General features: G+C 46.7%; 1 protein-coding gene and 1 long non-coding RNA gene across 4 annotated transcripts in view; both read left to right on the top strand.

The window, feature by feature from the left end:
* The first annotated feature begins 304 nt into the window (after positions 1–304).
* On the top strand, positions 305–16,540 carry LOC146072615 (uncharacterized). Of its 2 annotated transcripts, none has more exons than XR_014473218.1 (4): positions 305–596; positions 1,493–1,602; positions 13,281–13,392; positions 16,260–16,540. It is a non-coding gene; the product is annotated as an uncharacterized LOC146072615 (long non-coding RNA). The 2 variants fall into 2 exon arrangements; XR_014473217.1 differs by having other exon boundaries at positions 13,276–13,392.
* A 6,980-nt stretch (positions 16,541–23,520) lies between these two features.
* The window catches only part of LOXL2 (lysyl oxidase like 2), a 59,688-nt gene continuing 58,167 nt past the window's right edge, over positions 23,521–25,041 (top strand). Inside the window, exon 1 of one of the 2 annotated variants that reach the window (XM_083184755.1) lies at positions 23,521–23,656. Coding sequence is in view for 1 of the 2 variants with exons in the window: in XM_083184754.1 (XP_083040880.1) it covers positions 23,681–23,695 (15 nt within the window). In the remaining variant the exon portion in view is untranslated. Of the gene's footprint in view, positions 23,696–25,041 lie in introns of both variants that reach the window. The other variant, XM_083184754.1, reaches the window with a different exon arrangement.

The raw sequence follows: 25,041 nt of genomic DNA, 5'->3' as shown, positions 1-25,041 counted from the left end.
GCATCCTGTGTCTCTGATACACCCAGCATCACACCAGTAGTGTTCCAGCGCCCGTAGATAGCAGTGTATCGAATACTAAGGGCATGCATGCCAGCAGTGTTCCAGTGCTCACTAATACAAAAGGAGTGTCTGATACTTCCAGAATACATACCAGTAGTGATCCAGGGCCTGGTTCAGACCTGATCGCTGCTGTACAAATTACCAGAGGTCTGCATAGAGATAGTTGCTGAAATTATAGTGTGTCGGAATTCCCAGCACACACATACCAGCAGTGATCCAGTGTTCATAGATAGCAGTGATCAAGCGCATAGTTGCCTCCCTCTCTCAACCCTCTGGAGCCTCCTGTTTTCCACGTAAAGCTCCTGCTGTCTGACATTTTACTTCTAATCTCCCGGATTCCTTAGATTCTGCAAGGGAATCAACTAAAGAGTTTCATTGCAAGGACTATGATTTGCTGTAGATGCTCAGGAATCCCTGCTGTCATCCCCATTTGTGGGGAACCCTGAAAGGACAGAGATGAAGATGGCAGCACATGATCAAACACAGGGTCTCCTTATCTGTGCTGGTGTGCACTCATCCATAGCCTGCTGCTGCTAGTGAGTTGTGAGTTAGAGTACGAATTTTTGATATTAATCTTATGTAATTAAACACATTTGTTTAATTAGAGCTTATACTGATTTGGCTAATGGTATGGAAAATGGCACACCCAATAAATACATGTAGTGCCTACAAGATACAGACATTCCGCATTAGCAATAAAATAACATTGAGTTCATTGAAAACATACTGATATGCTTCGAGATGAATTCATTAAAGGTCAAATTGCATTTGGAATTTATTGCATAGGAATCACATTCATCCAGGGCCGGCTCTACCATTAGGCAGCTTTAGGCATCTGCCTAGGGCGCTGGGACCTGGGGGGGCGCCACCAAGTCTACAGATCAAAAAATCAAGGATGTCTTTGAGGATCCTTGTTGTACTTAATGCAGGGGCGACTGATTAACTTCTAAGACCTCACCTCCATACTTTCCATTGAGACATACTTCCCTACATTGCTGCCCCCTCCTCCTTGTACTCTGTTGTGGGTGGCAAAGGGGAGGGTGCAGAGGGCCTCCAAGGAAAGCAGGGGACTTCCCCACCTTCCTGGGGAGGACCACGGGTTTTTTTTGGGGGGGGGGGGAGGGTAGGTTGAAGTTTTGCCTAGGGTGCTGAGAAGCCTTACACCGGCCCTGCATTCATCATGTATACTGTGCAGGAAAACGGAACTATCCTGCTGAATGTGAAATAGAAAAAGCAATAGACGTTGATAATGATGTAATTGTAATAGGACACTGCACCTATCACGATTCCGTAATTATCAACGTCTATTGCTTGTAAATCCATGTATACTATGAGTAGTCTATTTTATAGAAATAAAGTGTAAAGGATATACAATATTTTAAAACTACGGCACTGCTTTGAATATTCTTTTCCTTCTTGTTTGGTTATACAGGAGTGACCCTCCTGTTTACATCAGCAGCTTTTTGGCAGTCTGCTCTGATAAGCAGACTCGAGACTGTAGCCTTTCTTCATTGTAGGGAACGGGACAGTCTCTTTACTAAGGTATGAAAACAGGAACAAAACAAATAGGAAAATAAGTGATTTAAAGAACATTGAAGGGTAGTACCCAATTATGCAGAAGGGAAACAGAACCCATGGGTTAGGTGCCACTGTGGGCAGTGGGGAGGAGATGCTGGTATAAGTGATGGGAAGAGAGGACCCTGCTCGTGAGAGTCACAGTCTGTCATACTTATCGGTACTTGTTTCCTAGAACGGCGCCCATCGCGGGCATCGCATGTACATCGCATACCATTATAATGGCATGCGATGCGACCGATGCGATGTCCGCAATTTTACATAGAAATGCATGGTAAAATGTAAATCGCGTCGGTCGCATGCGGCCAAAAAATTGCATGCGATGCGACCGACGCGATTACCGATTTTACATAGGGAACAATGTTAAATGGCCCACAGACCCCAAATAGCCACCCTGAAGTGTGAAATGGCCCCCCCCCAATTGTTAACGCCACCCCACGATCAACATCAACCCGAAGCGTGGCGAGCGCAGCGGTACGCATCCTCCTACCTTTTCATACCCCCACTATCCACGTCGGCGTGGAGTTGAGAATAGAAAGTGTGGCGAGCGCAGTGAGCCACCGAGCCCGAAGTGTGGCGAGCGCAGCGAGCCCTGCGAGGGGACGCGGATACCTGTGAAGCCCGCCAACATAAGTTTCGGCTGATATCTGTACCTCAGTACCATCACCAACAGTGAGGCCGGATAAATGGTTGCACTACAAGCAGCACTTGGACATTATGCATGCTCCATTTATACAGCCTGCACTGTGCAATTGTCCCCATCCACCACTGGACCTCAGAAGCCCAAATCTCAACAGAGTCCAGCATTGGGGTTTACGTGCGCCCCTTGCTGTTTTCTCACTTCTTTCAGGGTGTCGGCAGCTGTGCCAGACCCAGGTAGTGGGATGGGTGCGTGGCCAATGCAGGGAGATGTGGCCAGCACCCCTCCTTAGGGAATATTAAAATAATAGCTTATGTGCAGCCTGGTGAGGACATTTGGGCGGCTGCGATGGCGGCTGAGGGGAGGGTGGCTGGTGCGATCGCTCACCACTAGATAGAGTCAGTCTCTCCACTGCCTGTGGGGAAGGGTTAACTCTATAATGTGTTTTCTACACATTGCCAAGTAATAGCTTGTGATTGTTGCTTCGGCATTAATCCACCTTTCCAGAACAGAAAAAAGCTGATTCCGGATTTCATAATAAGATCAGCACTTGAGAATAATAACGCATGTCATTTTTCCGCCATTTTTTGCCATCTTAAACTAAATGCATCTGCAGCATGTAGGAATAATGTGGTAGCCCAGCAAGGCGTTCCGTGATTTAAACCAGAAATCCTAACGTATTATGGGCCCGATTCAGAGTTGTCCGCAGAAGTGCTTGAATCGACGAATAATGTTTTCCACACTTCTGGGGGCATCTCTGAATCAGGCCCATAATACAGTAGGTTTCCTAGTTTAAAAAATCAGAATGCAGTTTTAGTGCTGACCAGAGGCAGAAACACAGCTTTTTGTGGGACCAGTCTGGACAGCACAGAAGTGTCAGGACCGTTCGAAGAGAAGGGCCGAGGTGGTTGCATGACATCACATACCTACGCTGTGACCCCCAAATGCAGTTAGGTTTACCACCCGGGGGTACCGAGCACTGTGCCTTGTAGAGAGATGACGTCTTCTCTAAGCGCCAGGAAATCCTCTGATCGGTATCCCCTGTAGTGCCTACTTCATGCTAGGGCATGACCAGCACTCAGGAAAGCTGCTAGGCTGCCCCAGCCTCCATCTGCGCCGGCACCACTGTCATGGCCACCTTAAAGGAAACAGGAGGCAACACCTTTGCCTTGGCACCGATGCTGTCTGCATAGTACAGTACACCACAGCCGAGGCTGCATGCTGCCTGTCCCAACCTCCGGACAGACCGATGGACGCTGTGATTAGGAGGTATGGGCTCTCCCGTTGATGTACATGGGCGCCTGTTCTTATGACTCTGGTTACCCATTTACACTGCCCCTCAACACAGGTCTTACCCTTGTTCAACCCGCAATATTTCCCGAGTTGGATTGCCAGGTATTTGGACACTGGTTATTTTAATAGGGGTGCCATTTACATGGAGGTCCGACCTGGCAATAACATGGGAAATTGCTTCTGTGTAAAAGGGTGTGGTATAGGTTTCCGACAGTCAGGATCCCAACAGTCATTAGCCCGACGTCGGGATCCCGACTGGCCGGACTCAGACAGCATGGCGAGCACAACAAAGCCCCTTGCGGGCACGGTGGCTCGCTACCTATTCTCCCTCTATGGACCCCCATGAGGGAGAATAGCCTGTGGCCATCGGGAACCCGTCTGTCTGTGTTTTAACTGTTGGGATACCGACGTCGGATAAATTACTGTCGGGATTCCGACTGTCGGGACCCCGTCCGGCACCCTGTGTAAAAGGGGTATCACTTTGCAGCAATGTTTCCACACCTGCCTAAAACATTTGTACGGTATTATATATTTATGAAAAGTAGAAGTAGTTTCTGTTATATATATCGTGGGATTAGTGGATCCTTTAAGGCGTTCCTGGAAATTCTGCAGTAACATTATGGAATGTTCCCCACTAGAACTGTTACTGGCAGACACCGTAGATAAGATTATATAAAGCAATAGTTATTTCCCCAGCAAAACAGAGAATGCAGCGCTGCTACCATTAGTAGTATACAGTATTGTGATCCGGATATCCAACATAGAGTCACTATCCTATTTCTTAGAGCATCAAATTTGAGGTATAGATTAGAGATCTGCAGCTTCCAATGTAAAGAAAATTCTTCAGGTTAGGAAATCGTGACCGTCGGTCACCTGAATTTCTATAGAGTACATGTCAATGCAACTTTTCAGTACTTGTTTCCTAGCACGGCGCTCCTGATTTTGAACGAAGTGCATCTTATGCAATCGCATTGCATGCAATATAGCGTCATGCAATGCATGCAATGCGATTTTTAATTGTACAAGTACCCTAATGGGTGCTTACAATGTTAAATGCACCCCCATTGTCAACGACACCCCCACTATCAACGCCAATCCGAAGCGTGGCGAGCACGCGAGGGGCGGCTCTACACGTCCTCCGACCTTTTTATACCCCCACTATCCACGTCGGCGTGGAGTTGATTTTAGATAGTGTGGCGAGCGCAGCGAGCCACCGAGCCAGAAGCGTGGACACGGATTACTTTACATGTATTCCGCGTCCCCTCGCGGGGCTCTCTGTGCTCGCCACGCTTCGGTCACTATCTAAAATCAACTCCACGACGACTTGGATAGTGGGGGTATGAAAAGGTCGGAGGACGCATACCACCACCGCTCGCCATGCTTCGGGTTGGCAATGATAGTGGGGGTGTCGTTGACAATGGGGGTGCATTTAACATTGTAAGCACCCATCAGGGTGCTTGTACAATTAAGAATCGCATCACATGCCATTTGCTGGCATGCGATGCCATGCGATATTTCATTGTACAAGCACTCCTGTTAATTTAACGGGAATATCGCATCCCATCGCATGCATCGCATACCACTAAATACGGTATGCGATGGGCGCCGTGCTAGGAAACAAGTACCAACTTTTCCATTGGCTCCCACGGGGTAACTTGCATATCAAATTACCATAGATAATGTAATAGGGTGAGAGATTTGGTAGGAAATATCCATTTAAAAAAAAATAGGCAATCATTTACACTGCCAAACCAGTTTGATTTTGCAGTGTAAATGATTGCTGCTTCTTAAAAAAAATGGAGATTTCGTACCAAATATATAATTTTCTGATTCACTCACCCTATAACATTTCACTCCAGGTGTTTTATTAGTTGTCTACTTCAAAACTGTGTAAGCCTTTTTTTTTTAGCTTCATGATCCATTTATATTATACTGAGATGATAGTTCCCACAAACCCAATCTTGTATGTTGCCCCGGTTAATAGCTAGTGGCCATATTGTTTTATGTACTATGTGCAGGAGGGATCGCAGCAGGAAAGCAGCAGGGATCGGAGATTCCTGCTGCGGTCCCTCCTGATACATTCCTGATACATTACTTAATTTCAAACTTTGTACTGAGTATCTTCAACAATATACAAGGGCCATCAAGAAATGAACCAGGATGGTAGTAGGGGCATGGAGCCTCATACCCTACCTGGAGCTGCAGATTCACTGGCTTGCACATGTCTGCTGGCCAGTCATATCAGGATTCTCCTGTAGTTGTGGTCTAGTGCAGCAAGGGTGCCACCATCATGCCTAAGGTGAGCTGAGCGGTTACGCCATTCTCTGTGTATCTGTGCTGCACATGCTCCCTAATTAAACAACCCTGTAGCACCTCTCTGTTGCCAGTACAAGTCTTGTAGGACTTCTGGTCTCCTGTGACAGAAGCGACTGCAGCAGTTATGTATGTTGATAGCCTCGGGGCTTCCATTCCTTTGGATTGAGCATTGTTATCAGCAATCACCTTTCTACGGCTACAAGTACCACCTTCTTGAAGGAAGCTGAATAATCCGGTTGCATACTATGACCAGAATACTGTGCCCACTTCTGGAGGCCATATTTCCTGAAGAATATCAATTCTTTAGATTTGGTACAAAGAAGGGCAACTAAAAATGTTACATGGCCTGCACCATAAAGCTTACCTGGAAAGACAAAACATGTCTATGTATAGTTTGGAGCAGAGAAATGAACGAAAGAACATGATCAAAACTTTCAAATATATCAAGGATTTTTAACAAGGTCCAGGAGGGAAACATTCTATGGTACTTGTTTCCTAGCACGGCGCCCGTCACAGGTGATCGCATACCTTAACTTAAGGCATGCGATGGACGCGACCGACGCGATTTCAGGGCTATTTTTAGCCTTTTCCCCGACAATTAAAAAATTGCGTCCATCGCATGCCTTAAGGCAAGCGATGGGACCGATGCGATGGATGCAATTTTGCATAGGGAACACCCTTATGGGTATTTTACATGTGAAATTCCCCCCCCCCCCCCCCCCCATTGTTAACGCCACCCCACGATGAACGCCAACATGAAGCGTGGCAAGCGCAGCGAGACCGCGAGGGGAGGCGGTACGCGTCCTCCGACCTTTTCATACCCCCACTATCCACGTTGGCGTGGGGTTGATTTTAAATAGTGGGGCACACTGTGCTCGCCACGCTTCAGGCTCGGTGGCTCGCTGCACTCGCCACACTATATAAAATCAGCTCCACACCGACGTGGATAGTAGGGGTATGAAAAGGTCGGAGGACGCGTACCGCCGCCCCTCGCGGCTCGTACTGTAGGTTTGCAGCGGTGTATGTATGTCTGCTGGATATTGTTAGTATGAAACGTGTTTATTGCACAGTAATATCCAGAAGTCCACAAGGCTCCTATATGACCATGTGCTTAATTCTTTCCACCCACTCATTCGGATGCTTGGCCCCTTTTGTGCCCCACGAATCTGGACAGTCCCGTCTGACAGTTTGGGATATGCTATTTGTGTCTCTGTCAGTGTACAGTGTATGGCAATTTACAGTAGCACTGTCATTCAGGACAGCATAGATTACAGCTGCCACACAGCTGTACTACAGCAGCTGGAATTCATACATTCTCATCTTAAGTGGCTTTACCAGAGGAATTACTATAATTGTGCAATATCATACTGTCAATCTCCAAGGTATCCTGCACCGATTCTCTGAATTGCCTAAAACATATCCATATAGCCTTAAAGGAGTCATGCTGAAATGAAATACAAGTTTCATGAAACAAGCTGATTTATGCATCAATGGTGGTCAAATATAAGAGAAACTAATAGTGTCCCTGTTCATGTTGACAAAAACTGTGATGCCCCCAAACAGCAGCATTTGGTCAGAAGAAAGAGAGGCACTAGTGCTGTGCAGGCAAATACTGTATATACACACAAGTGCATTACATTCGCAGCCTTATGGGTACACATGGTAAAATTCTAATGCAAAGTTCTGATCGTGATGTCGGGAGGGAAGTAGAGAAAGAATAAACTATTTACATTCAGAAAAAGGGCCAGATTCTCTAAGCTTCAAAAGTGATAAAATGGAGAGTGATAACCAGCCAGCCAATCAGCTCCTACCTGCCATGTTACAAACACAGTCTGTGACATGGCAGGTAGAAGCTGATTGGCTGACTATCACTCTCCATTTTAACACTTTTGAAGCTTAGAGAATTTGGCCCTAAGATAGAAAACTAATCTTTCTCCAGATGTTATCCCTGAGGCTCACATCCTCCCCCTCCCCCAGCATATAGGGCTTCTGCATCCCCCCTAACGCCATTCCTGCTTGGTATGATAATGTAATGCATTGTCTGCCGGAGCTCCCAGTGATGATGACATTGACAGTGACAATGATGGATCAGTTAGCCTCACAGTTGATCATTGTATCCTGGTAGTCAGGATACATCAGACTCAGTGATGATGCAGTTTTTTGATGACATCTTGATGGATAGGTATAGGAGCAAGGGATCACAGCAGCAGATACAAAGCTATATTGTAGCTGCAAGGAATCTCCGTGAAATAACCTGGGTCTGTGTCATTTTGAAATAAGGAAATTCAAGAAGGTTTTTAATAATCTGAGGCACATTTTTCCTGATGCCAATAACTGCAGGTTTTTTTTTTTGGGGGGGGGGGGGGAAATTTACTAAAATGTGAGTTGTATTTCACATATCAGCATCTACTTATTTGTTTAGCACCTTCTAGAAGATAATAGACAGTATCTGATTGGTTGCCTATAGCATCTGAACTACAGATAGCGCAGGCCTTATGCTTGCTGGCGAATCGCCAGCAGCATGCTGCTGGCGATCCGCCAGCAACACGGCGCGCCATCTGACTGAGACGCGCGTGCGTCCCCCACGCACGCGCGTCTCAGTATCCGGGCGGCCGGCCGGCGAGGCGGACGCAATACTGTCCGCCTCCCGCTCGAGGGGGGCTGGGGGGACCCGAGGAGGCTGTGGGGGGGTGCGGGCGCCCGGTGTGGGCACCGGGCGACCGAGGGCAGCACCGTCGGAAGGGGACGCGCGCGCACCTCGTGCGCGCGCGTCCCCTTCCGACACACAGATGGCGCGGGAGCAGGGAATGGCGATGGCGACGCCATCCCCTGCAAAGATGAGCCCGGCCCCATCTGTAGAACTCCCCTCTAAGTAGATTTCCCCCTATGTCTCTTTAACGGAGTTAAGGGAAGACAGCTATCATGGGGCCTCTTGGATTTAGATGTATCAATTGTATTGTCTTGTACAAGAAGTATACTTACTTACCCGCCCGGAGTGGCTGGGATAGACCCAAATATCGTACCCCCCCCCCTCCTGGCCCCCCAGAAGGGTGGGCAAGCCTCCCACATTTAGCGATCCCCCCCCCCCCCCTGGAAAAGCTGCAGAGACTCCTCTCTAAACTTCTCCCAGAGGAGAGGAGACTCTTAAGGTAGGCTAGCATTATAAGAAGGTTCTGCCACTCTGGTATGCAACTAGCAGTATGTGCTGCCAATGTTAAGCTACTCAATGGAGGTGGTGGTTTCTGGGGGGAAGCAGCCTTGAAGGCATTAAAATCCAGCATTGGTGCTGCGCTGTCTCCCCACCACCTCCATGGTAGTATCCGGCCCTAGGCTGTTTAGCACAGAGGTGTAGCTCCAGGAAGTGGACAATGTGGGCTCCGCTAGGGACAACCAGCCCTGTGTTGTTAGCAATAGGACTCGACCCACGGGATGTGGTCAGACAAAAGGTCGGCCACTATTGGTTGAGAGGCAGAAGATCGACATGTGGAAAGGTCAACGTGCACTAGGTTGACATTGTCGAATGATCAACACAAGCAAAAGGTCGACATGGAAAAAAAGGTTAACACGAGTATTTCCATCATCTTCTTTTAACGGACATGTTCATACGTTACCATCCCAGTGGGCATAGAGGAAGACTACAATAGTGTGTCCGAAGCATGGCGAACACAAGGGGACGCGGTGCACTAATAAGTGTCCATGTCAACCTATGTCAACATTGACACAAAAAAACATGAAAAATGCATGTCAACCTGTTGATCTTTTCCAAGTCGACCTTTTGATTATGTCGACTCAATGCATGTTGACCTTTTTCGTGTGGGTCTGGGGTTGATAATGTGTTTTTCACTGTTGCACTAGAGATCCCGTGTAGCCCTGTCAGTACATTTGTACCGGATTTGTAGAACCTCGTGGGTCAGCATGCCTGGACACACAGGAAGCTGGTACCTGTACAGAAAATACTACTATAAAGACAAGACTTATACACCACTGAATACATGTTACTTAGGGCCTTATTCTAGTTCACTCTTTCTGACAAAATCCTTCTTAGATGGACAAAACCATGTGCACTGCAGGTGGGGCAGATGTTACTTGTGCAGAGAGAATAAGATTTGGGTGGGGTTTTACTTCAAAGTGAGATCTATATTGCAGTGTAAAAGTAAAGCAGTCAGTATTTACCCTGCACAGAAACTAAATAACTCACCCAAATCTAATTCTCTCTGCACATTTTACATCTGCCCCACCTGCAGTGCACATGGTTTTGTCCATCTAAGAAGGATTTTGTCAGAAAGAGTGAACTAGAATAAGGCCCTAATCCCTTTGTGAAGTGTCCTCTTTGGTTCGTATAGCATCCGCATATTTGGGAGAAAACAAATGGAACCATGCTATGCAGACACTGCCAATGAAATGAATGGAAGCACTCTGATTGGTCAGAACATGGCAGCTCTCATACATGTTATCAAGTCGCTGAATGTAACAGAATGTGAATATAGGCAAAGTTGCCTTCAATGCATGCCCTACTATATCATAAACAATTCCCCATTGGGCCACTTTGTATTGCCGCTATCAATGTTATGTAAGCAAATGTACTAGGCTACAGCGCACTATATGGAAATATTATAAATATAGACAATACATAGAAAGTATGTACAGCTACAATATTTCCCCAGAAACTGAATTATGATCTGGCCACAATGAGAAGTAGAAGTTAGATTGTGTAGTTTATGTCATCCTACATTTTTCATGTTGTTATACCAGTGTCCACTAGATGGCAACACTGTCTTCAGAATGTAGACAAGGACGTGCCTGCTGAATGTTAGGAAGTTTCTTATTTTGTGTTCTCTGAAATGTTTCCAGATGTTAGTCACTGCTCATACATAAAGGACATGAGCATTTTCCATGTAGTTATGGGATTCCTTTATGGTTATGTACTGCTACAGTATGAAAGGACATCTGCTGCTGCAACAGTCACTGTAGGATTTGGGTCAGCTGCATCATGTCAGAGGTGGCTTTTGTGATCACCGCCAAGATGGCAACATCTGTACCAGATCAATGTGACCATAGCCACACACGTGGTTCATTTCTGTGTAGTATCACAGCTGGAGTGGTCAGACTACTGGCATTAGTGTCATGCAACGGCAGTGATGTGTGTTAATCCCTCTATAGCAGCGGTTGCCAAACTGTGGGTCCTGACCCCAAAGTGGGTCCCGACCTTCTCAGCATGGGGTCACAACTCCATGTTGCTGACCATCAGGCTGATGACTTTTCTAATCTCAGTCTGTGATTCAAGGAGTCTGATAAATCTGTTGAATTTTCTGTTATGTCAGACTCCTCCCATCATTTTGTGCCTCCACAATGCTGCCATGTATGTGCTGTCTGCTGACCACACCTGTGATGTGATGACCTTCTGCAGTAACTTGCTGGGGTCCTGTCATTATTTTTATTGTCTGATGGGGGTCCCAGAGCAAAATAGTTTGAGGACCCCTGCTCTATATAATTTTAAACATGCCCTTTGCATTCATGGGCACAGCTGTATTGGGTGTAAGGGGTGTCATTGCTAGGGGCCTAGAGCAGGGGCATAACTAGTTATTCATAGGTCCCATAGCAAAAGTTTGAAAGGGGCCCTTATTTATCAACTGATGGTGATAAATGTATGTAAAATACATTACTTAAACAGTAAAGATGGGCCCCATTCAGCTCTGGGCCCCATAGCAGCTGCACCTATGGTAGTTACGCCCTTGGACCAGAGGCTTAGGAGAATTGTCTACCAAGTGTCCGATAAGAAATTCGGTCCGACTCATTTTCCAGTTTAGGAGGAGCACTACCACTCCCCTTTGTGACAGGTGTAATTTTTAGCAAACCCTGTATAGCTACACAGAGAGGTACAGTGTGCCTAAAGTAAAAAGATCAAGTGCAATGTCTTACATTAGGACATATTCCCCTCTGGTAGGAACTAGTTGGCACCCGTCCCCTGTGTGGCACAAAGTGAGTGGGAGGCACTGTGTGGTATAATCAGTGGCGTCGGGAGGGCGGAGCCAGTGGAGCATACGCTCCAGACACCAAAGGGGCACAGGGCGCCGCTCCCCCCTCCGCAAATTAGCCGGGAGTCCGCTGTTACGCTGCTGTCACTCTTAGACAGCCCAACAGCGTGCGCCTGCCCTGCCCCCGCGGCCCGTCTGCCCTGCTCACCCGGACCCGGTCCTTAAAAAAAGATGATGTCACGGGTCACGCACGCGCCGCACGTTACTCTTCTCCCTGGCCTCTTCTTCTACTGCTGCTGCTCGGGCCGGCTCCCGGGCAGCGCTGCGCAGCATAAATCAGGAGAGGACACCTCCCCTGCCTGCTACACACAGTCACTCCCTCCTCCCTGGCTGCAGCAGCGTCATCAACATCACTCCTTCCCAAGCGCTGGCTGTAGCCTGAAGGAGAAGGCTGACTTTCTGCTGTCGCCTGCTGCTGTGCGCTGTCTCAAGGACCAGGTGGATTTTATTTTCTAAATAAAGATATTGAATAATCATGATGGGAATAATCATGTGGTTTGGGGGATGGGTGGGGGAGCGTTCTGCAGTTCCCCTTGTCAACAAGCTATTTAGACCCCCTTGGCAACAAGCTGTTTATTCCCCCTTGTCAACTAGCTATTTTAGTCCCCTTGGTAACAAGCAATTTTAGTCCCCCTTGGCAACAAGCTATTTCAGTCCCCCTTGGCAACAAGCTATTTCAATCCCCCTTGGCAACGTGCTATTTCAGTCCCCCTTGGCAATGAGCATGATGCCCCTTGGCATCGAGCATGATGCCCCTTGGCATCGAGCATGAAAACCCTGGCATCGAGCATGAAGTTCCTAGCAATGAGTATATAGGTAAGTGGCACTTATGTGTCAAATATGTAATGGGCATTACGGTTTGTTATATAGTGTGTAATGGGCATCATGTGTGGCCTTATGTGTAATGGGTATTACAGGCCCTGAGGAAGCTTAACTGCGAAGCGCGTGCCGGCTAGCAGTGCGCAGGCAGTTCTGTTGCTGTTTTGTTATTTTTCTTATACTGCATTTTGATTTGTGTACCTACAGTGTGGTGTCTAAGAAGCTCTTATAAGGGCTCAAACTCACACGTGTGCTCCAGTGAGGATACCCTATACTTGGGTACAGTGTGGTGTCTCAGTGTGGTGTCTCAGAAGCTCTTACTCAACCAGAACCTAGGTTGAACTAGATGGACGCAAGTCTTTTTTCAGCCTTACCTACTATGTAACTATGTAATGTCAGCTGGGGGGAATATAATGTGGCATACACTGGTGGCACTGACTGTGTGGTATAATGTGAACTAGGATACTCCTATGGGGCATAAATGAACAATCGCTGTGGAGTGAGGTGTGTTTCTCTAAAACTTTCTGATTTTCCCAGAACAGTTCCATTTACTATCCCACCAGCAAGGTCCTGCGCAGTGTATATTCCTGGAGACAGAGGAAAAAAGGAGGCGTGGCCAGCAGCTCACAGAGAGCACACCATGGCAAGAATCAGGTATGGGGTGTCTTCCTTTGTTTTGATGGCTAGCAGTGGTGTAAGTTCATGCCAGTTGCCCGAAGGCAAGATAAAATTGGTGCCCCCCTTCCCCCCCCCCCACACACATACCACCTTATATAAATATATGTATGTATGTATGTATGTATGTATGTGTGTGTATGTATGTTATGTTTAAATTAAAGAGAGTGTGATATCTATGGTCCTACTAGGAGGAGAAGTCAGCCAGAGAAGCGATATCGGCGGAGTTCAAATTACTGAATCAGGGGAGGAGAGGTGCCCCTTGGGAGCAGGAGCCCGGCGGCAGATGACTCCATTGCCTTCCAGAGTTCTACCTCTGATGGCTAGTGTAGGATGCTAGGAGCGCCAATGGGTTGGGGGGAGTGAGCATACAATGAGCCTGTACCCAGTGAGGGGGGAGCACACACAGTCACTAAAAGAGAGTAGGAGAGAATAGACAAGGAGCGCTGGAAACAAGGATAGTGCTATGAGGAAGGAGGGTCCTGCCTGTGACAGCTCACATGCTAAGTGAAGAAAAGAAGACTCATCTAGACTGTGATATTTTACTCTTACTCTGCATATAAGAAACTTTATTTTTGAGCCCCGGCTAGTGAGCATATCCGTGACAGTGGGCCTTATTTTGGTTCATTCTTTCTGACAAAATCCTTCTTAGATGGGCAAAACCATGTGCACTGCAGGTGGGGCAGATGTAACTTGTGCAGAGAGAATTAGATTTGGGTGGGGTTTTACTTCAAAGTGAGATCTATATTGCAGTGTAAAAATAAAGCAGCCAGTATTTACCCTGCACAGAAACAAAATTACTCACCCAAATCTAATTCTCTCTGCACATGTTACATCTGCCCCCCCTGCAGTGCACATGGTTTTGCCCATCTAAGAAGGATTTTGTCAGAAAGAATGAACCAAAATAAGGCCCAATGAGGCTGGAATTTCCAAGAATCAATTGTCTGTTCTCTTCATCTAAACTGTAGGATTGAATTGTGTATTACATCACCTGTGATCACATGACCTCATTCAGAGGCTTGCAGAAGACCTACACAATATGACACCAAGGCCTAGGGCCTAATGCATGGGGGTACTATGATCAGTTAACTAAAGCAGAAACCCCTGGAGATGTGTGCTATTCCCCTGGTGTATGCTCATAATGAGTCACAGAGAAAGCATGTTATCCAAGGAGTATTCATAGCAACTGGTTAGTGATGGAATTTGTCCCTGTCACCTACCCCCGGCCTTACCAGCCGGTCAGGAGCTCAGGGGTCCAATGGAGAGCTGAGTGAAGGCAGCTGTTACAGAGCTACTCAAAAACCTGTTTACCATCATGTATTCCTAGTCCTCCAATACTTCCGGCTTCTGCAGCCACTTGCTTGCCAAGTGACCCCTAACTCTTCTCCAGGCGCTGATGTCCTTGGTCTGATGCTGACATCAGTAGCATCCATCTGTGTGGGGATGAGAAGATCCATCTATATCATTCTAGTTTTCTGATAGGTCTGTAATCATATGAAAAGCAGGGCACTGGCCTGACACGAAATATCCCTGTAAATGCTCCCAACCTGACAAGCTTGCAGTTTAGAAACTGTGGGCCTTATTTTGGTTCACTCTTTCTGACAAAATCCTTCTTAGATGGACAAAACCATGTGCACTGCAGGTGGGGCAGATGTTACTTGTGCAGAGAGAATTAGATTTGGGTGGGGTTTTACTTCAAAGTGAGATCTATATTGCAGTGTAAAAATAAAGCAGCCAGTATTTACCCTGCACAGAACCAAAATAACCCACCCAAATCTAATTCTCTCTGCACATGTTACATCTGCCCCCCTGCAGTGCACATGGTTTTGTCCATCTAAGAAGGATTTTGTCAGAAAGAGTGAACTAGAATAAGGCCCTGAGTGAAGAACATGAAGCCATCATGCCAGACACGGGCAAACCTTGAGCTATATTTATGTCAGGGTTGCTGGGATACGGGTGGTTGGTCGACCTAAAGACAGTCGGCAGTCATTAGGTCGACACCACTGGGTCAACATACTGCAAGGTCGACATGGGACAAGGTCAACAGGTCATTAGGTTGACACAAGCATTAGGTCAACATGGTCTAGGTTGACAGTCAAAAGGTCGACATGGGGTTTTTCATTGTTTCTAGTGCAGCGAGGTACCGTGTCTGAAGCATGGTGAGCACAGCGAGCCATGCGAGGGGACGCGGTGCACTTAATCCTGCCTCCATGTTGACTGTGTCGACATTCGGGTAAAAAAAAAGGTGAAATACCCCATATCGACCTTTTGACAGTTGACCTAGACCGTGTCAACCTAATTCTTTTGTGGACCTTGTCCCATGTCGACCTTGCAGTATGTCGACCATCTTTAGGTCGACCCAATGATCCATACCCGGGTTGCCTACCCCTGAATTGCCGGGAGGGTCCCGGAAAACAGTTTCCCCTCCCAGCAAGCCTCCCGGAATGCGGGCAGTCTCCCATGACCCCCCCCCCCCTCCTGCAGGGGGGGTCTGTGCAAGCAAATGATGCGCATTGCATCATTGTAGCCCCGGCCCCCACTGCGCAATGCCTGAAATACTGGCATTGCACAGCGGAGGGCATGGCCATGAAGACACACTCATGACCCCACAATTGATGATATGCACGTCACCCCACCCCTTTCCAGCCCCATTCAGTTGTAAGTCACTGTTTCCTGTGTTGGTTGTTTGGTTATGTACTCTGTAAATGGGCACTGCAGATCCCTTGTGGCACCATATATATAAAGTACCAACCAATCAGCTTCTGACATTTTTTCAAACACAGCCTTTGACACGCCAGATGCTGATTTGTTCATACTGTTTCTCTCTCCACTTTATCACTTCCTAGGCTATGATGAATCTCCCCCGATGAACGGTAGCAGCTGACAGAGCATGTGAATCCAGCACTGGCAGGACAGGGCGTGTACCAGCATGGGGTGACGTAGCAATGTGTCTGGCAGCGCCCTTTGTCATTGCACATTGCAATAGGAATCTTAGCAACGCATTCCAGCAGGATGGAGGCAGGTATGGACAATTAAAGAAAATAGATCTGCAGGGAACCTCCTTTATGCACTGTGGCCGCTTTAGTCCCTGTCTAGCAGGCCGTGCCATGAGACTGTGGATGATGATCTGAAGGGTTCTGGAAACAATAAAGACATTTACAAGTGTTGGAAAAATGCTGTGTCTGCCGGCATGCTAAACACATGTGCATGAAATTACTGGCGTGCAGTCATAGACAACACAGTTATCCATGTATAGGTCATGTAAAGACTGCATGTGCGGATCCTATTCCCCTGTAACGGATGTGTGACATTACGGGTACAGTGACAGACCAGCTCTCTCTGTACTGCTGCTCAGTGATCAGTGGAATGTCAGCAGCTTTCAGCACAAAAGTGTTACTACCCCACTCATCCATCTCTCCTCTCCCTCACACCTCCACCCCCACCGTGCAGACCATGGGCATTTTACTGCATATGGTGTCATCCCCAGACGCTACATCACCTGCACTCTTTTTTCCAGGGACTTTGTCTGGGGTATGATGACAACTAGGACTTTAAGCAGGTCCACAACTTCTGACTTTAGAATAATGATATTTGAGGGATCGAGTTACTTTTCTTGAAAGGGATGGCACCTTTTGACCTAGGGGGCTAATATAGGCACCTGATACCTTAGTATCACCCCAGCAGCGTATAATAATAACAGACTATTATGGGTACTAACAAGCAACTGTGTCTTCCAGTTGGGTAATCTTGACATTTATTTATTAACAGTTTATTTATTAACAGTTACTTATATAGCGCACACATATTCCGCAGCGCTTTACAGAGAGAATATTTGAACATTCACATCAGTCCCAGCCCCAGTGGAGCTTACATTATGTTATTTGTTGCTGTTGCCCATCTCCAATAAAACTCCCATCTTAGTAAGTTCACCCCATAATCTAGAATGTACCCAATGCATCACTGAATGAAGCTTCACCCCTATCTCAGGGCAAGCCCTCATTGTTAATAACAAGACCTATGAGGCAAATCTACTTCCCCAATTTCCACCACTCGCCATAAAGCTAGCTCCTCCCACCCATGCGCTATCACTCATTGTGCCTGAGGCGGAGGCAAATGCATTTTGGAGATCACCCGTCTGTGACTTTATGTAAATGATGATACAAAGACCTTCCCTGGTGCACATCTGTGTGTATAAATGTGCAAGGGCTGAGGCGCACACCGGCAGCCTCCATAGATGCTCTAGCACGTTACATGACAGCATCGTATCTTGCACTAGCCCTATGGCAGGTGCAGGTATAGGGGCCTGTGCAATAAGCTTTGGAGAGAGATAAAGTGGATGGAGATAAAGTACCATCTAATCAGCTCCCAACTGCCAGGTTACAGGTTGTGTTTGAAAAATGACAGGAGCTGGTTGGTTGGTACTTTATCCCTGACCACTTTATCTCTCTTTAAGGCTTAGTACATAGAGCCCATGGCATGCGGTCACCATCCCGGCGGTCAGGATGAAGGCGTTCAGTATACCGACGCTGGCATCCCAATTGCCACCAGAACACCGGAACATCAGGATGCAGACACCGAAATACTGACAGTTGGCATCCCAAACGTAAGTATGCCCATATGGGTCAGATCAGGTATTGGGGGGGGGGGGGGGGGTGTTTAAGTGTAGGCATCGAAGGGGACTGAATGGTGAGGCTGCAGTAGGGGGAAGGTTAAGGTTAGGCTGAAGGAATGTGGGGTTAAGTTTAGGCAGCAGAGTACAGGGGGGGTAGAATTACATAGTTACATAGTAGTTAAGGCCGAATAAAGACTTGCGTCCATTGAGTTCAACCTTGGTTTATTAGCTTATCCCTTGTTATATGTAGTGCTTATCCCTTGTTATATGTAGTGCTTATCCCTTGTTATATGTAGTGCTTATCCCTTGTTATATGTAGTGCTTATCCCTTGTTATATGTAGAATTAGACAACACAAGCGAGGGGTAGGCTGCTGCAAGGGAGGGTTATTGGGCTAGGGGCGGGGGTGCCGCGAGGGGGGGTGAGCAGGTACAGTTTACATGGGCCCAGGCCTGCCAGGGGGCCCAGGTCTGGACACACAGTTTTTTTTTATTTGGTGGAGAGTGCGTCGGGTCTGAGTGCACCAGTCAGCTTTTCAGCAGCGGCATTGGGAGTGCGGATGTGGGCCAGTGTGGGGCAGCAGCATTGCAGAGGTCCTTCCGCTCTCCTACTCCAGGGCCTTGTGAGAGCCTGCCACGTGACTCGGGAGTTTACCGTGGCTCGGCTACAGGAGGATACTTAGGGTACGTAGTTCCTGGGTGCTGGGAGGAGCTGGGTCAAAGAGAGGAGTACCACCCACTCTACAGAATCCAGCCCGCCCCACTCTCCACATTCCCATCCCAGCCGCCACCAGCAGCAGCAGGTGCCAGTGCCATGTCTCCAGCCCAGCAATCCCAGACCTGGTACCCCACCCATGTCCAGGGCACTGCATTCCAAGGTGGAAGGTGGGTGGGTGGTTGTTCTGTGTCTGCTGCCTCCCTGCATGCTGCTGGGGCTGAGATCAACTCTAGAAGTCAGCATGTAACCCCTGGCAGAGAATGTACTCTAACTCCATGACAATGAGTGTGTTAACCCCTGGCAAAGAATGTAACCCATGGCAGAGAATGTAAATTAATGGCAACGAGCATATTAACCCCTGGCAGAGTATATAGCACCTGGAAGAGCAGGTTAAGCTCTGGCAGAGCATGTAACCCCTGACAGAGCAGGTTAATCCAATGGCAAAGAGCATGTTAACCCCTGGCAGAGAATGTTAACCCCTGGCAAAGCATGTAACTCCAGGCAGAGCATGTAAACCAATGGCAATGAGCATGTTAACCCCTGGCAGCTCATATAACCCCTAGCACAGCAGGTTAATCACATGGCAAAGAGCATGTTAAACCCATGGCAGAGCATATTAATCACATGGCAAAGAGCATGTTAACCCCTGGCAGAGCATGTTAACTCCTGGCAGAGCATGTTAATCCCATGGCAAAGAGCATGTTAACCCCTGGCAGAGAATGTTAACCCCTGGCAGAGCATGTAATTCCAGGCAGAGCATGTAAACCCACGGCAATGAGCATATTAATCCCTGGTAGAGCATGTAACCCCTAGCAGAGCAGGTTAATCCCATGGCAAAGAGCATGTTAACCCCTGGCAGAGAATGTTAACCCTTGGCAGAGCATGTAAATCATTGGCAATGTGCATGTTAACCCCTGATATCAAGCATGAAGCCCATAGCAACAAGCATTTAGGTAAGAAGAATTTACAGTATGTGGCATAATATGTGTGTTATATGTAATAGACATTGCAGTGTGTGGCATAATATGCAATGAGCATTACGGTGTGTGGAATAAAGTGTAATGGGCATTATGACATGTGGTATATATATGTAATGGGTGTGTGACATGTGTAATAGGCATTACGGTGTAAACTTTTGTCCCTGTATCCACCTTGGAAGCAGTGATGTAACAAGGGTCCGCAGAGTTTGCGGGGAGCTCCGACCATGGGGCCCCATGAAGTTGTTGTACCGGGGCCCAGGATTTCTCTTGGCGGCCCTGGCTAGGGGGAGAGGGAGGGTCAGGATACTTACAGAGCCCCTGTATGAATTCTCTGTATTGGGATGCCGGGATTGATCTTTTGACTGTCAGTAATCCCACCACAAAAGTATTGTATGTATCCCGACCCCATATTGTCTTCCTTAATATGGCCTCCACAATGAGTGATTGACTATACAACATGCCCCCAACTCCCCCAGAACATTCCCATCAGACAGACCAACTGACACCAGTCATCTGCACCACTTTCCATAAATGCACCTAAATCTGATGATGGCTCTGTAGTGCCGTGCACAATAATCTGAAGGCAAAATACACCTGGAAAATTACATCTTATACAAGGGACGTGTTTTAGTAAATATCCTGATTTCATTATGAACATTGTAATGCAGCTATTACAGGCCCCAGCTTGTTTTATGGTTTATACACAAGTATTTCCAATCGGTCCCCTTCTTATTACATTTCTTTTACATTTGGGAAAATGATACCCTACAGGGGATTGGAAATCACTAATGAGTTCTGCATCCACATGAAGATACGCGGCTGGGGGCAGGTAATCTGAGGTAACTTGTTATAGCCATAATATTCCACAGTAGCTGCTGCATTATTCCGTATGATAAACATCAGAATAAATCAATTCTAAGCAATTTCATTCTGATATCATCTCTTCTCTTTGTTGTGATATTATCTAAATTAAATATTTGAAAAAATAACATATATTGTAGAAATGAGTTACACAACAAGATCTGACTCTGGCTTGTAGAGAGTTAAATAACTTCTATCATTTATTTAGAGTTCTTTTCAGATTTCCGAGAAAAATATGCTAGTGTTTAATGTGAACAGATTCCCACCCCATGTATCTCACGTAGACACTGAACATGTGGTGTTTATAAAGGGCCAATCTGACAACGAAATAATCCATCTAATCTGGTGGAGGGATCTGAGGAATACTGTGCTAGTTGTCAGTACATCAGGGAACCCCTCGCTCACCTCCAGTCCCAGCAGCTCGCCGCGCTGAGCGAACTTGTACACACAATACAATGCAAGTTGTGGCACGGGAAGGCAGGGTGGAGGCCGAAACAGAGATTGCTCCTTCTTAATAATGACCACTGGGTTAACGGAACAAAATGTTCAATAAAAACTATTGATGCAAAAAAAAAAATTATTATCTAGAACAGATGGCCAAAGCAAGATAGCGAAGATGTAGCACCAGGGTGCATTGTGGCAAGTCAATAAGTCACTAGAGGGAGTGTGGTGCTTTAGGAAATGTCCTGCAGGAATACCCTGGTCACCCCTGTAAAGAGTGGTCACTTTCCTTGCCACATTGTGTCTCAGAATTGTTTGAGGAACATAAAGCAGCCCATACACGCTGCTATGAGGGCGTGCTTTCCGTGCTGTACTAGCACAGATCACATTGCATTGCATTGCATGTTCATCCGTTGTGCATGCAATTTGATGCAATTTGATGAAACCTAAGTACAAAAAGTATGTGCAAGCACATACTTTTTGTACTTAGTTTTCATCAAATTGCATCAAATTGCATGCACAACGGATGAACATGCAATGCAATGCAATGTGATCTGTGCTAGTACAGCACGCCCACAAAGCAGCGTGTATGGGCAGCTTAAGGCTGAAGTGATCAAAGCGTTGTCCTGGTCTCCAAATAGCACCAGTGGTATGTGTTAATTTAATGTCCTGGGGCAAATGCAGGACTTCTGGAGTGGGGGTTCCAAATGTTTGATTTTAAAGCAATTGTCACCATCCCATTCATTATTGGCATGTAACAGGCTAGAGTGCCTCAAACAAAGTGCAGTTTATGTAATACAGTATGTCAGACATATTATGCAGGTCCAGTGATTACGGTGAGCCACAGACCAGATTCTCTCTGTAGTGTGATCATTGAGCACTCAGATCCATAGATACACACTGCAGACTTGGTAGGAAACTCTGCTGTCACTGGGCAAGTGCAGCATCTCCATTCTATGCTGTATTAGGAAAGATTTGTTTGCGGGCAACTGTAAACCCGTCCAATCTGTGGCGGCTCCATCTGAAGTTGTCACCTCAGAAAGCCAGAGCTGTTAAGGAGCAGCAGCATATTAGGCAGGTGCAGAGGCGGAACTACCATTGGTGCAGCAAGTGCAGTGAGGACTACCGCTGTCAACCTCTCCCTGTCATCCACTGTTTTTGCCTGTTACACTCAGCCTTCCTCTGCCTCTCCCTGTTACCTACTGCCGTGTTGCGTATTGTGAACTTGTGTTGGGATAGAGGAGGGGGCCCCATATTACATTTTTGCATCTAGGCCCACAACCCACAAGTTCCGCCACTGGACATGTGGTCATAATGTTTGGCTTATCAGTGTATACAGTATATGCATACCTCCCAACTTTTGGTCCTGCTGGCTCAGGACACACGCGCAGCAATAAGGGGATGTGGCCAATGAAAAGGGGCGTGTCCTCACGGATTACGCGACCTAAGGCCGCCCCCCGTTTTTCACTGCTCTGTGTCGCTGAATAGGTTTGAGGCGACTCCCAGACTCCCAACTGCTCCCCCCCCCCAACCCCCCCCAACGCGGGAAAATGGCGGCCCTGGGTGGGACGTGGGAACGTCCCCAAAAACCAGGACGTTCCTGCGTTAAGCGGTAAAGTTGAGAGGTATGGTATATATGTGAGGGAGTCCTTGCACCCCACACGCAGGACAATGGAGGCCAGGGGTCTCTCAAGTAGCCCAGTATGTGGTTGAGTTATTCATTTTTGCTTAGCACACTACATTTCCTGCTCTGCATTACTAACTGCATTGGAGGCCACAGCAGGGAGCTTACTGTGAAGGAATATGAAAGATGATATCTTGCTGGAATACCTATTATTTCACCCATATAGAATGTTTCTGATAAATTGAACATAGTAGCTCACGCTGATTGGGTTGTATCGTTTCAGAGCATTATGTCAGGGGGTTTATCAACCCACAAGTGGCTCCTAATCCCAACCCCTTGCTCACAGGCTTTGTTTCTAGGGAGAACAAAAATGTTCCACTTGTAAATTGAGTAATATGAAAATCATGGACAAAACATCTCATGGGAACCCTACTATTTTCTCTAGGACAAAAAGATCAGGGTGAGACGACCCCAAAACTTTGCCCGTCCGTGAAATTCCTTGGTGTGTCATTGTCCCAGACAGTGCCCTCTGTGCTACACATGCACACAATATATATATATATATATATATCTGCTGTAACATATATATATATATATAACCATCCAGTCACCATTACATTATATAGCAAAGTATCTCCCTGCTGTCACAGTGCTTTCCATAGCTACAGTATTAATGGGAGGTTGCGGTGTGATTATTAACCCCTTAGAGGCCAGTGTGTAGGCTACTGCACAGCTACTGAACTCTTACTTCACTTCTTATCCATGAGCTCACCCTCAATAGCTAGGACGTCTCAGTCTGCTGGGGGCTGGGAGAGGAGGGGTGTGGAGGGAGTGAGTGAGTGGGAGGGAGGGAGGCTTCTCTGTGTTCAAAAAGTGCAGGGGAGAGTTAGAGACTTAGGGGGAAGCTTCTATAACACATCCAGGGACCCTCATCATCAGTGTTCTGGGAGCAGAGACCCAGACAGAAGCCCCTGCACTCAAAGCCTGCTGCAACAACTGCTACTGACCTGTGAGTTCACACTCAGATTATAGGATGGAAATTGGAGATGTACGTATGTATGTCATATAGTAATTATAATAGCAATGAGTGCTTACTGCCACTGGGAACACACAAATAGACATATATTGCTTGCCTCTCTCAGCAGATGTCTCAGGGAGGAATGCTCTGCAGATGGCAGTCTACTGTGAGTGGCATCTTCTCCTTTGTCATTGGGAAGAAGCACTGTGTCATTACTGATTCTGTGTGCAGTATAGAGACATAGATATTGTCATTACTGATTCTGTGTGCAGTATATAGAGACATATATATTGTATGCTACTCTAAGCATTGCATAGCCTATAGTGAGTGATGCTCTGCGTAAGTGTTCAAATGGTGCTCTGCATACATTACATACGTTACCTAGCCTATAGTAAGTGTTGCTCTACAGAAGTCACATAACCCATAGTGGGTGTTGCTCTTCAGAAGTTGTTACATAGCCTATAGTGAGTGTTGCTCTGCATAAGTGTTCATAGCTTATTGTAAATGGTACTCTGCATACATTACATACATTACATAGCCTATAGTGAATGTTGCTCTTCAGAAGTTACATAGCCTATAGTGAGTGTTGCTCTTCAGAAGTTACATAGCCTATAGTGAGTGTTGCTCTTCAGAAGTCACATAGCCTATAGTGAGTGTTGCTCTTCAGAAGTTACATAGCCTATAGTGAGTGTTGCTCTTCAGAAGTTACATAGCCTATAGTGAGTGTTGCTCTTCAGAAGTTACATAGCCTATAGTGAGTGTTGCTCTTCAGAAGTCACATAGCCTATAGTGAGTGTTGCTCTTTAGAAGTTACATAGCCTATAGCGAGTGTTGCTCTACAGAAGTCACATAGCCTATAGTGAGTGTTGCTCTGCAGATGTTACATAGCCTATAGTGAGTGTTGCTCTTCAGAAGTTACATAGCCTATAGCGAGTGTTGCTCTTCAGAAGTTGCATAGCCTATAGCGGAAGTTACGTAGCCTATAGTGAGTGTTGCTCTGCAGAAGTTACATAGCCTATAGTGAGTGTTGCTCTTCAGAAGTTACACAGCCTATAGTGAGTGTTGCTCTGCAGATTTTACATAGCCTATAGCGAGTGTTGCTCTTCAGAAGTTACGTAGCCTATAGTGAGTGTTGCTCTTTAGAAGTTACATAGCCTATAGTGAGTGTTGCTCTACAGAAGTCACATAGCCTATAGTGAGTGTTGCTCTGCAGATGTTACATAGCCTATAGTGAGTGTTGCTCTTCAGAAGTTACATAGCCTATAGCGAGTGTTGCTCTTCAGAAGTTACATAGCCTATAGCGGAAGTTACGTAGCCTATAGTGAGTGTTGCTCTTTAGAAGTTACACAGCCTATAGTGAGTGTTGCTCTGCAGAT

This window comes from Crinia signifera, chromosome 4 (genome assembly GCF_055691185.1).
Source record: "Crinia signifera chromosome 4, ASM5569118v1, whole genome shotgun sequence".
In the NCBI taxonomy this organism is placed as follows: domain Eukaryota; kingdom Metazoa; phylum Chordata; class Amphibia; order Anura; family Myobatrachidae; genus Crinia; species Crinia signifera.
Note: the sequence above shows the minus strand (reverse complement) of the source record. Positions and strands in the feature narration are given on the sequence as shown.